Genomic DNA, 14,147 nt, shown 5'->3' with positions numbered 1-14,147 from the left:
ACTCAGCCACTGAGTCTAATAAAATCCAGTAGAAGGTCGTGTCAGGTAACCTTTGAGCGACTAATGACCATCCAATCAAACGCGAGAGGGTTAAATAGATTTAACAACGGCTACTATTTAGGGATCGGGGGGGGGGACTTTCAAAATATTCAGGTCACTGACACCGATCTCTCCACAAACAAAAATCCAAATATAACACAATTATCTGACCTGCAGTATATATGCTTTGGGGTTTCTGTTGACAAGGTTACCATTAGCTAAAGGTCAAAATGTATGTGCGAATGTCCACTTTCGCGATTTGGTAAGCTGTGTTCTGATTGGTCAATCTCAAAGGTTACCTGACGCGACCTCCCATAAGGTTTTGTTAGACTCAGTTGTGAAGTGTAACGAAAGGTTCTGAGAGTTTACTTAGGCTGTATTCATAAACGACTTCTGTAAAAATATACATCTGGTTTTTTTTCAGTATCGTTTACCATTTTTCACTACCATTCAAATGACAATATATAACGAGTTGACATATTTATTGTTTCCTGTAAATTTGCACGCTGCACAAGCTGCATTTTTACAGTTTGTCTGTGACTACGTTGATGATAATACAACACCTAACACAAATGGCATTAAGAAATTAAAACAGATAAAGCTGTCTTCCCAAGATAATGCTGCACATGACTAAAAATAAATATTGGACAACCAATGCGTTCATAGACTCACCCATTTCTCCGCATGCCTTCAGTGTGTCTGCAGACACTAGTTGAGATTCTTTGGCTATTCCAGAATAGGAAAATATCATGAACAAAATGAATACATGTAAAAAACAGAATAGTGTAACACTCACTCACTCTCAAAGTTTGGGCAAAAGACTTGCCTTACATTAGATTTGCATCCAAAAAAAGCATGGAGTTTCTTAAACATGTCACAACACTGTATTTAAGTCATGTCATGGATACACACACACACCCAGTCATCAGAGGCATGGAGGAACAGTATACTAAATATCAGCTTATCAAATTTTGTCATCTCATATTCCCATCTCATATTTATTCTCGGAAAATATATTTTCAGTGTTATTTATCAATGAACTTAAAACTCTGTGAGGGAGTTTGGTGAATATCCCATTTACAACCACAGGAAAGCCAGATATTGGTTAATTATAGTCTGCTGGCAGTGAAAACGTACCAATGAATTTCACTTTAAACTAAAAACTAAATTAAACATATTGAAATAGAGATCGTGAATCATCATAATTTTACCTTGCCAACTTGAAGACATAAATCTCAGAACTTTATTCACCTCAGAATAAAAGTTGCTTAGCAAACAATCACAGATTCAAATTGCTGTTATTGGTTTGCATTACATGGGGGTAAGTGTAGTTAGAACGGTGAAACAAATGCATGTGTGGGACGTGATGAGCCTTAATATAGACAAACCCTCATGTTCTCAGTATTTCATTTCATCAACATACACAGCATATTCACTGCAAACAGACTATAGATAGTGTTGATCCAATATGGCCACAGAAACAAGGCTAGGGCTGAGGATAACGGATGCATGAGCTGCAGCAACTGGTGTGCAGCACGTAAAAACACACTGGTAGCTCTGTTGAATAGCTAAACTATTCCAGGTATATCACTATTATAGAACTATGATATCAGTAAAAAGTGACTGAGGGAGGTTAGCACAGTGACACGGGCCTGTAGAACTGTCTGACTTACAGAAAAACTCAAACAGAAAACAGAGACTCCTGCTAAAGTAATTACATGTCTTCACATTGCTGAACTATTGGTGGGTTTGGATCTTTAATCTGTAGTAACAAATTTATGATAAGTGAAAAACACTTCAAGGAAACTTAAAGGAAAGTATTAAACCTGAGGCAAATGACAGAGATGATGATTGCTGTGAAGCTGTTACATTCAAAGTTTGTTTGAAACAACCAGGAAAGCCAAGCTTGTCACCAATACAGCATGGTACAGCAAGAAATTTGACCTTTAAAAACAACTCAACAATAATAATAACAGAAAAATACATAAATCAAACATGTTCCATATTAATTAGCTTCACGTTTAAGTAGTACCATCCACAAAAACATGTGACCTTTATTGTGGCTGGCAATACACATATACAGCTATCATGTTCATTAGCATCATGAATGTTTGTATGACAGGAACTGAGACACTAAGCATGCTTCTACCATCCATGCAACAGTTTCCGGGAGGTGGGATAACAGTATTCACATGTTCCATTCAGTGAGTGGGTGGGGCTTAGCACAGCTATGTTCTCTGTAACAGTATGTGTAGACAAGGGGTTCATAGTGTGAGCATCAATCAAAGTTAGATGCCACACTAAATCAGTTTCTCAGGGGTCACCCATCAAAGCATTCACATTACTTGATTTCAAGGGCAAATGTTTCTTTTTTCACAACAGTGTAGTAGAAATCCATTAGTATGTTCAATCTGAGTCAATATCCTCACATCAAATCATTGGCACTTGCTTCACAACACTCCACATTTTCCATACTTATGAAGAAAAATAACACAATTTCATTTTATGTAGAAAATCATTATCAATAGGCAATAAAGCGGTACCTAGTTTGAGTTTCAAACCTCCTCTTGAGAGCTGAGACATCACAAACTGATAATCTAAATCTGTACCAATGACAGGTATCATGTTATATTTTCAAATACTGTAAACTGTCTTATTTCCAAGGCTTTTAATTTTCACGAGTGATGGTCATTAACCCTTGTCGCGCCTTCTTATTTTCGCGAGGTGATCTTGTTACAGGGGTGTCTCTGAATGTTTTTACATGACACGCAGGTGTGTGACCATTGAGTTGTTATAAAATGAACAGATTTGCAAAGTGATCTAAAGACAAATTTAACTGATTTCAGAATTAATCCTTTTTAATTGAGTGTTAGAGCAATGAAAATAGAATGTTAATCCAGATTAGCCCAGCGGTGCCACGTGTTTCAGCAATGACACCTGTATTGTTTTAGTGTTGTTAACTTACCTGAATAGAGTGTATGATATATCTATGTTATCGCATGTTTTTATTCTCGCATCATGAAGTTAGACACGAAGTTTGCGAAAATTAAAAGGTCACGAAAATTTGGCTGTTTACAGTATTTCACAGCATTAATTCATCGTAGCCCCTGTCGTTGCTGTCAAGGCCCCCCACCCTATGTAGGGCCTCTACAATGTTGGGATAGTAAGTGGCTCAGATGAGAAGATAGGGTAGCCAAGGGGAGGGTCTGCCGCCTGTACTGTCAGGTTTCTTAAAATGGTGGGATGTGCTTGAATGCTGTAGCGTTCCTCATCGTCGTTTGTCAGATAGAGAAGCTCCATGCTGAGGTTTGCCCACTGACCTCGGACAACCTCAGGGCTAAGCCGGCCGATGTGCACCATGACATCCTGGAGAGACAGCACCCGACTGCTGTATGTTCCCTGCAGGAGTTAAACAATATGTCAGCATCACACCAAGAAACATGTACACTTCCAGGGCTTACAAGAGGACTGTGGGCTGACACTACTTCTGCCTATGTAACATCCAAAACAAACTTAACATCATTCTAACATGATGAAGGACATGATTTTTCATCTCAACATGATCTCTCAGGGAATGCTGCTACAAAGTATTGCCGACCTTTAAGACTTCATAAATCAAATGATATCATAAATCGCTCTTCCCTTGAATCTGGTTGCTTTACATTTTACACTGTTTACTGTTTACAAGTCTGAAGGATGACTGTGGACAATTCATGGAATCTCACCCAAGTGTCATACATCAAATATCGCAGCACTTTGAGGTTTAAACCTTTGACTTAAACATGTGTCGCTATTGTGAATATACAAAGACGTTGATCATGCATAAAGACACGAAATTTTGTCATTTTTAGAAATTCAAGGTTTACAATTAACTTTGACCTATTGAAACAAAATTGTGACCAGCACAATCATATAGATCAAAATGGAAATCTCTGTTTTTCTTGTGCAGATCTTCAAACTTACCATTTTCCCAAAACTCACCTCAATTTTACACTATATACGAAATATATGAATATTTGCAAAGATGAATGACTGTGGAGGTATTCCAACATTGGTGGATTTGTTTGGCTCATGGAAAGCATGCCTACTACAACCATTTAGAAAATAAATGTGTCATGACTATAGTTATTCGGTATAGCTTCTTATACTGCAAGCATATACTGAAAACAATGTAAGAATATGTACTGAAACGTCATTGCTGTGAAAATAAAGAAGTTGATCCATCCATAAAGTTGCGTCATCTCTATACTACCAGCTTCTAGAATGCCATTTAAACGTCTTGAATTTCTATTGCTTGTCCTAAAAATCACTTGAAGAAAAATTACTTTCATACATGAATTAGGAGGGGTATCCCAAAAGCGGTCATCCTCACCTGGACAATTATAAATGCAACTGTTTCAATGTTTTATTTTTCTACATACTATCTGTCAAGCTCAAGCAAATTGTTTTTGCCATGTCCCAGACTCACGATCCCCATTTTGTTTGACTTTTCATCTTGGTACCCCCCCCAAAAAATGCAAAATCAGCAATAAATTCATCACTATCTTTAGGAATCAATATGAAAGAAAAAGAAAAATTTTGTGTGATAAGCAGAAGTCCTCTAAAATCAAACATAGATATTAAAGTGCATAAAAATGCAACTTGAAACAGCAACTGCTTGTTAAGGTGACTCCCCCAACGATATTTACTGACAGAGCTTGTTTCGGAGACACTATCCACTCCAACTTTCAGATGACGTAAACAAAAGGACATAACTTATTCTAATGTCTCACTTATTCATGCATGATGCCAAGGGTTCAAATGAAATACTGAATGGTCACAAAAGTGTCAGCTCTAAACATACTGTAAACAGTGCCAACCTGAATGTCTGGACAAAATGGTTTTGAAAACTTAAAATGGGGATGTCCTATAAAAACAGCCTCAACTAAATCCAAATCTTTGAATGGTGATGATAACGTTTATGCTAAACATATTTTATATCTTATTATCTGACCCCATGCCATCATCCAAGAGATACCAAATGACAGATTGCTTTTCACTTTCTGTAATGTTTTAAGAAATATTACACCCAAATGTGTTGTGCTGACAAATATCTTGTTAACCACATTAACCCCATATGTACAATTTCGGATATGCCTCTGCTGATGATTCCTTCAAATTAAAATGGAAGCTTTTCTAACAATGGACATTAGGAATATAGTGAGGCTGACCACGTTTGGGACACCCCTCGCACGTGACCATTCAAATACTGAGCAATATTTTACCAAATTTCAACTTGTGGATGTGCATTTTCTATTTCATGCATTGTTGTTGTTCAAATGAAACAAAGCAACATTCCCTGTAGGAGGTAGTGTGTACAACTGACCTGGATTGAGTTGTGTCCGAGGGAGAACAGGTTGTTCGTGTTGGCCAACACAGACTTGCTCCACTGCGGATCACTATCACGCCCAATGTACCAGCTGTCATCATAGTCCTGGAGGTATTCAATCAGCTCCTCGTCTGATGAGATCGGCCCCAGCAGCACTTCATCTATCATCAACTTCAACCCATATCTGCAGGTACAATACAATACAATGTATGCAACTTGTCCACTCTCTCCACTGAGCCAACAGGGACTGCTCATCCATACAGTATGTTTCACTGGACATAACATAAATACTAGTATGGACTCTGAAACTGGTGTAAATTTCTACAGAGCAGGCTCTTTTTACAACCACTAATGCAACCTAGTGTGGACTCCAGGTCAGAAATTGTCCCAGGATCCATACTTGTAAGAGCCAATTGTTGATTGGGTGGCAGTCCTGCTGATAATGTGTTACATCAGTCCAGCTATCATACAACAGTGCTCATTACATCCACCCACTGGCATGCCTGACCAGTCAGACTTTCACTTCCTTGTTAATCACTGCATGATACAATATTCCAGATATTTGACTGCAGCCTGTACATAATCAAGTCAGCACCAGACAATCAAGTGATGTATTGTGAACAAAAATCCTTGTCAACTGGTTATGAAGAAGTCAATTCATAGGTTGCTGGGGACCTGTACAAATCCAGAATCCCCATAATGGATGCAGTGATGCCAGTTACCTGAATGCTTTGATGACTAGGTTGTATAGTTCTTTGTCCTCTGCCAGCCAGTCCATCATGGCATTCCATGGAACATCACCAGTGTAACATTTGTACAGATAGTTGGGGCCATTTGGTTTGTCTGCAAGAAAATTATCATCACTGAATTAGCTTGCTTTTCAGTACAGACAATTCTTTTTCATACAACCAAATGTATCAAATTAGATACCAGTACTGATTGTCTAATGCTGCAATGAGCACCATTCCAGTAACTTAAAGTGTGAAACAGACAATCTCATGTTTGATATCATCAGCAATGATGTTTGCAGTTGGATATGATGACATGCAGTAACTATTTCCATGTGTCAGAAAATCCAATCCTGTTGATCGTCTCTAAAATAACTATGGGTTGAGGTAAGTTGAAATTGGGTTTAACGTCATACTTGAGAATACTTTGCTCATATGACTAAGTGCATGCGTGTATGAGTGGCTGCTTATACTAGCCAAGACGTATGAGAGAGATGGCATGCTATAGTCTTACATGGATCCACCACTCAGACACTGCATATGCCCCTGAGCTGACAAGTCCTTGTTTCATCCCCTTAACATGGAGTACCCGACAAGGTGATAACAATTACTATATCCTTGACACAGCCATATAGTTACAGATGTATGTCTGGTGAGGTAAACAATATCACATTTATCAACATGTATCAAGTGTGTGTTGAGTAGTCAATACAGCAGAAGTCAGCATGGATAGGTCATTTCAACTGGATTTTTAACAGGCTTTCCACAGTAAAATCTGTAAGCAATATTCTTCAGAAGTTGAAAGAAATGGATCGCCTTACTATCTCAACTTACTTTGACTATCAAATGCTGAAAAGCAAGCCATAATCAACTGAGAATAGCAGTTGGTCAGCGCATCATCAGCACCAACATCAATGGCTACTTTCTCCCCAGGCAATCCTGTGGCTGACCAGTCCAAAAGGCTGAGTACACTGCGGTACCAAGTGACGGGGAACTGACCAATATGCCTGGACAGTTGGGAGTACTCTATAGGCAGTTCCCGCCACTTGACGGGCAGGCTGATATGGGAGGAATGTTGACACTTAAAGTCCGGGGAACCTGCCAAGTTGGTGACAGGTTTGTATATATGGTTCACAGGATTCATTTTTGAGTTTGTGACTGGTTTTGAAAACACTGCAGCTGCCACTGGCTTCTTAGGCCGGGACATGTCTTGTGCAGGGAACCCAAACTCAAAATCATCCAACAAATCATCAATTTCATTATCAAACATGTTCTTTGTTGGTTTGGCCGCCTGTGAGTATGGAGCTGGTGAGGGTGCTTTGGGCTGTGACATTGAGTTCTTTGATGTTCTGAGATTCATCTTTTTACGATTGTCACTATCTGCATCAAAGTCATCCGACCAAATACTGTCAGTAAAACTGTGAATTGAAGATGACCAAGAAGCTTTCCTCTGCTTCTTGCCAACTGATTGGGCTGACGGTGGCCTTGCTCCATTGTCAACTGCAGCAAGGTTGTTCTTGATCAAAGAATTGTTCACTGACTGCACATTTGTCACAGTATTGTTTCGTTTGTTATTCAGATCTGATGTGTGGTGATTGTGATTAATTTCCTCATTAGTTTTAGTTTCTATCACAGGTTGCGCTTTCTTAATACTTTCTTCTTTCCTCTTTGTCTTGTTGACATGATGAAGGATCACCCACACAAGGCTTTTCACAAAGAATGTCATGGTGGTGTTGACACTGTCCCGAGTGTCAATCACACCTGTCAACACATTCCGTGCATCAGAGTATGTTTTGACTTGCGCTGAATCCATGGGGGTCAGAGAGTGCAAGGGGTACTTGTTAAAGGTGCAAGGTGAGAAGCCTCCCTCCTTCTCAAATGCTACTTCAAATATATCATCTAGTCGGGCTGCCTCGGCTGTGTGGCAGGAAGTCTCCTGCAGCTCCAATCCCTTTACACTGACGGTACAGAAGCCAGCCCCTCGCTCCAGGATCATCACCCACAACAGGCGGTCCTGGAAGCGCACCAGGTAGTGATTGCCTGGCTTCGGCTCACCTGGAACAACGGTCACAATCATGTTGATGAGGAACAATTCTCCAGACAAGCTTAAGTAAGTGAGTGAGTTTAGTTTTACACTGATTTTAGCAATATTTCAGCAATATCATGGCAGGGAACACCTGAGTGAGTTTCGTTTGACGCCGCACTCAGCAATAATCCAGCTATGTGGCGGTGGTCTGTAAATAATCGAGTCTGTACTTTGAGTACACCTCTGACATCCTAAACCTTAAGTATACATAAAGGAGTATATGTCTTAAATCAACTATAGACTATTGGAAACAGACCTGAGGTATCTCTTTTAACAAGGATGACAACTAAAACAAAATATCCTACACTCAATACATACAAAGCTACTGACCTAGACTCCCATTGGCAAATGCAGTCTTGAGGCCTCTTGCGAACTGGGGTGCGAATTGTCTGTAGTAGACCGTATCAGTGCACACATTGGCAGATCCACCTACAGCCTCTGCCCAAAACTTCTGCGGGCGAGGAAATCCAATAAAAAATAGTGGCAGGGTGAAGAGAGGTAGGAGTGGGGCTGAGAGAGCAGCAGCTGCCCCAAGTATTGCCAAAATAATGGGGAAGAAGATAAGAGAGAGAAAGATAACAATGGCAGTAGAGCCACGTCTCTGTTTCTTGTCAAGCCAGGAGGTGGAGATGAGGACAAAAAAGAAGTAGAGTTTGTTCATGAGCTGGAAGAGTCTGTCTCGAGCCAGTCCAATGATGAGGAGGAGTAGAGGTGCCCCTAGGGATGTGACAGTGGCAGAGCTTGCCAGGCTGAAGATGTGCAGCACTGACATCTCCAGGAGGCCATGGACACTACTCTGCCAAATCTGTTGGCAGAACAAACTTGACCTTATTTCACATTCACATCATCATACAAATGTGTGAGCTGGGTTTAAAGTCACTCTGATCCCTACTCCAGCTATATCTTGCCCTGCTAGTCTGTTAGCTTTATGTGGGAGGTAAGCCCGACATGGCGGCGGTGTCAGATGTGTTTACAAATTCTGACAGATATTAATATCTGACATACATAACTGATAGAAGCAAATAGCAGTGCTCTAGACAACCAGCCATCTATCGATCTTCTCATGTATGTAAGCACATTCTTTTGGTCTAAACCTTGTTACAATTGTAAAACATTACATCACAGAGTCAAACTTTTACTATTTACTTTGCTACTGCTGGGACAACATTGTAACACACATTTTGTAAATTCTTAATGAGTATCATTCTGCTTCCCCTCGTGACGTTTAAAAATTTGGTGAGCAATCAACAATTAAGGTGAATCTTCCAATCTTTTAACAATGACATAGATTTTTAAGACATCTAAGCTTACAAAGAGACACCATGTCATACCATTAGAAATAAGACATGCAAGACATCAATGCTGTACATACCACTCTGAAAGCTCGGACAACACCAAATGTGTACCATATGGCATGGTACATGTCCAGTCCATTTGTCGCAGATGTTGTCATCACATTGGTCTGTGTGACAATGAGAGACAAATATGCTAGCATCAGCAATGGGCCAACTGAAATCAAACAGATTCTGAATCAGGGTGGCAGAATGAACGAACAAGACATGGCAGACTTGTGTTCATGACATTCTTTGATGTTTTATTTACTCTAGCTCTATGTAGTGAATGTTCTAACATAATACTGATAAAATCCATTGACATATTTAATTAATTTCATTAAAGAGACAATAGCACCACTTCTCATCAACTGAAAAATGTGGATATATGTGCAAAGTCTTTTCTACATGATGAAGAAATGCTAAGCACATTGTTACATTTGAGTACATCAATAATGATCTGATGACGATGGTAGAGGACAGCGACTTAATAATGACAGAAACTTCAGCATTTGTTATGACTGCAATTTCTACCGAAGAACATAAAACAGAAAGAAGTCTTGACCATATGATGTTAAATTGTTTTCCTTTTTTTCAACCAGTATGTAGATGGTTTGCTAAAGTGTTTACCCCACCAGAAATTAGTTTAAACGAATGAATAATACTATTAAACAAAATATCATAGAAACCAAACAGTGTGACTTGATCATGTTGATAATGGATGAAACATTTCATTGTGGGCAATGGAACAAACAGTTATTTTAAGAACAGAGCTCTCAAATTCTCATGTACGTTGTACTCCACTTGTGTTCACCCAAGTTCAAACCTTCATATGGTACAGATGAGAGGAACCAACAAAGCAGTCAAATTTTATGAACATTTTCAGGATGATGACAAAGTTGAAAGTGTCCACTCACCAAAAGTAATAAACACCCTCCTCATCAAGCCAAGGTACAGAAGCTGAGTCTTCCTTCTTCTGTAGACCCTCTGAATCTGGGAGCTGTGAGGAAACAGTATATTCCTATATAATCCAAAGAAGACATACACGCCTTGTGAATCTCGCAGCAGTTTCTCTGCTACACAAACTCCAATGATGGCATAGCCCAGGATGTCCTTCACATTGGTGCTAATGCTTTGAGAATAGTAATTAAGTGTTGCACTTTCTCCCACAATTACAGCAAACATGATGAAATGATATGCAAATGTTGCTAAGCCCCATGTCCATAGAAATCCTTCATTTTTAGCCACCCGCTGGGACTCTCGAAGATTCTGACTGGAGGATATCCTGTTTGTAGTTCGGCACAGGTTCCAGATCTGTGTGCCTAGATGACCAAGGTCAATGCTAAGGATGTAGCCACATATGGCTGAAATGACAACTGTTGCAAACACAAAAGGAATGAAGTAGGCTGCCAAAAAAGCTCCAATGGACAGAACAAGTAGCACAATCAATCTGAAAGAAAACAAGAAACACTGTAAAAACATACTGTCAAGAGTTCTCATGGTCATTACTATGTTCTGCAGATGAGTGTACTTGCTATCTTGGGTCCTTAGCAACAGGAAAATGTTACATGTAACACACTACACATACTTCCAGTTGAAGGAACGAAGGGGGATCCTCACATGATAGGGAAAATAAAGACATTGAAGACTGCACAGTATTACCCATACAACATTCAATTTCATAGATATGTACTGCAATACCATCTAAATGACTTGGTGTATTAAGAATTCATGTAATTTAATGTAAATACTTGTGTTTCTTGGGAATTAAAAAGACCCTAGAAGAACTGACAATCTTCCTGGTACAGCAATTCCACGACAAATAATATCTCCAGTATTATCTGACAATATGTAGGTACTACCAAAGCTCAAGGATACAAGAATGTGCAAAACATCACACTCATACCTTATTGCCAGATATATATCATGATATATTGTCACTGTTTACACATCACTGCCACCAAAAAGATCTTTTTGTTTTCATCTTTCAGTCTTTCAGCTAAAAAATATAACTCAAAAATGCCAATTACAACATAATGAAATAGATATCACAATATTGATACCTATCACACACCTTGCAATGCTATGCAAATTTGCTACACAGGTTTCCAGGCAAAACACATGATAAACTACCCTAAATACTGTCACATGGAAGTATGTAACCACTAGTTAGCATGGTTACATGATACTAACATGAATAGAGAAAACACACTGAGTCAACTACCCACCATGCATTGTCAGCTATAACCATGATCACAACTTCAATGACATCAACCAAGGAAAAGTAACATTAATCATCACCTTGAAGCACAATGCATCTGCAACAACAACCTGGAGAGGAAAATCCAAAAAATGATGCTAACCAAATTTGTTTTTGATGACTGTTCACTGGTAATGAGGCAATCATCGATTGTGAGATTTCAACTAATTCCCAACACCATTGGTAACCATGTCTATGCTGAGGTACAAACCTTGCATTAGAAGCCATTGGTGAGCCTCCAAGAAGAAACACATGCACCTGTTCCATAAGCCAAAGGAAAAGGGCATCAACTGGCGGAAGGATGCCAGTCACCCACAAGAGAGGAAGGACAGCAAACAGGATGTGGAGAACCTGGTTGGCTACTTGGAAAGTGTTATAATACCTGAAGTTGGAAAACATGAATTTACATGCAATAATAATGCTGATGAGGAACGGTCATATTTCATAACGAAAATAAACCAATTCTGTACTGCTTTTCCAGGTTAACATGCAACACTGTGGTAAATGAAGGCTATGGAAGATCATTGAATGGATCTGACCACACTAAGACTTCACTATAACCAAACAAAAAGAATATTGCTTGTCATAAGGAATGTCATTACTCTTTACAGCAGAAAAGATCACAGAATGTAAATACTAAAACTTGAACTTCTGTCTGTATTTGTTGACAATGTTCATTCTATTCTTCGTTGACAACTTTTTATAATGTGCCATCATTACTTACCAGTACAATACATGGACAGATGTACAGACAAGAACATAAAATGGTCGCATGAGAGGGGCTATCTCATACACATCCATTGTTTTGAAAATAGCTGGCTCAGGTGGTGGTGCTGCTGTCAAAGAGTACTGAGCTACGCAAAGAGTCAACCAACCAAACATATGCAACACAGCAGTAGCGCCATAGTTAAAACCATACAGTCGGTTTAGTGTATAGGGCAACAGATACCACAGAGTCAATCCACACATCGCTCCAGACACGAGAGCATGAAAGAAAATGTTGAATTTGTAACTTTTCGGTGGGGTAACAAATTCTACAGTCTCTGCTCCACAGCAGGACTCAAATTCAATTTCATCCTCTTCTGCAAACAAATTTTTCTTGTTTCGTATTTTCAAGTCAAGTTCAGTCTGTTGCATTTTGACAACAGTGCTGATGACTTGCAGCACAAGCACAAATATAAACATACACGCACCATAGACACAGCAATAGAGAAGCAGTTGCTCCTGTATGACTTCATCGCTGTAATTTAATTCCAAAACAAGGGTAAAAATGCCGCCAAGTAGCCATGGAATGATCCACAGGAGAATCTGATTAAGATAAACATACGCTGGTGCATCATAGCCAAGGCGGAACTTTGGACCACCCAGGACAGTCTGTGGAAATCGTTTCCAGAAAAACTCCTGCTTGTAATCGTTCAGCAGTGGTACTCCAGTTCCCATGATTGTGATCTTGACTTTGCTCTGGGTGAAAGGAAGAAAACAGATGACTTCTGATGCACAGTGGACTTCAAGATGCTGTTGATGGTAGGCTGAGGTATCTGTGGGCAAGCTTCACCACCATTGTTTTCGTTGTCATTCCTGTAAAAATGTTAAACCCATGTGAAATAAACATCATCCCAAACCTGTTTCTTTTCTACCATGTCTTCTCTAACATGTTATGGTGACTGTAAATCTACACTTGAATTTACTGATTCATTACTGATAAATAGTCTGAAATTTCCAATATCCATAAGCCTGATAAGTATAGACATGAGGCTGACAGTGACAAACGTAATATTGGCACACTTTAAGTTGGACATTGAACATGATGGATATTTTAATGCTGAAAATGCTGACTGTCTGCCAAATGGGTATTCTGAGGAACATATTTCGTTGGGGTTCACAAGATCACTACATTTGTTAACCAACACTATAACTCATAAATGCTTATAACAAAAAGAAATAGGCCTAGTTTAGATCATGATGTGCTAACCATTTATACCATATTCACAACTGATAGTATTTCAATCTGAAACTGAAGGCAATATTCCACGGCTGTCAGAACAAGGAGTATGTTATGAATTATTCAAAACAAACAAACAAAAGATGGAATATTTAAATGCATTTTAAATAGGTCAATAAAGTTTCTTGAGGATTAATATTTAACTATTTACCGAAATTACATAATAATCATGCTATGATATAATTTTACCTTGCTTAAAAGACCTCATGAATGACCCAATTTGATACATTTATGTTGTCTTGAGCACAGACAAACATCAGCCATTTTGACACAAATGGCATTTCCTTTGCAACGACAAAGCTATCATCTTTGCTTTCGAATCACAAATGTTTT

At 39.0% G+C, this 14,147-nt stretch overlaps 1 protein-coding gene across 1 annotated transcript; it reads right to left on the bottom strand.

Annotated features, from left to right (window-relative positions):
- Nucleotides 1–370: 370 nt before the first annotated feature.
- Nucleotides 371–14,102, bottom strand: LOC137294737 (pecanex-like protein 4). Its single transcript, XM_067825828.1, has 10 exons — nt 14,004–14,102; nt 12,537–13,390; nt 12,024–12,194; nt 10,470–11,002; nt 9,594–9,730; nt 8,552–9,026; nt 6,970–8,190; nt 6,130–6,250; nt 5,405–5,591; nt 371–3,438 (listed from the first exon to the last, which is right to left on the bottom strand). The coding sequence occupies exons 2-10, from the start codon at nt 13,250–13,252 to the stop codon at nt 3,187–3,189; spliced, it is 3,813 nt and encodes a 1,270-aa protein (XP_067681929.1). The 5' UTR covers nt 13,253–13,390; nt 14,004–14,102; the 3' UTR covers nt 371–3,186.
- Nucleotides 14,103–14,147: the final 45 nt, after the last annotated feature.

This window comes from Haliotis asinina, chromosome 8 (genome assembly GCF_037392515.1).
Source record: "Haliotis asinina isolate JCU_RB_2024 chromosome 8, JCU_Hal_asi_v2, whole genome shotgun sequence".
NCBI classification, from domain to species: domain Eukaryota; kingdom Metazoa; phylum Mollusca; class Gastropoda; order Lepetellida; family Haliotidae; genus Haliotis; species Haliotis asinina.
The sequence above is the reverse complement of the archived record's forward strand: the minus strand, read 5'-3'. Positions and strand labels throughout refer to the sequence as shown.

Coding starts and splice junctions, on each gene's coding strand:
- LOC137294737 (XM_067825828.1), bottom strand. CDS start 13,252: ATGGGAACTGGAGTACCACTGCTGAACGATTACAAGCAGGAGTTTTTC. Junction 11,003..12,023: donor CCAATGGCTTCTAATGCAAG/GTTTGTACCTCA, acceptor GTTTTCTTTCAG/ATTGATTGTGCTACTTGTTC. Junction 3,439..5,404: donor TCGGACACAACTCAATCCAG/GTCAGTTGTACA, acceptor TAACTCCTGCAG/GGAACATACAGCAGTCGGGT.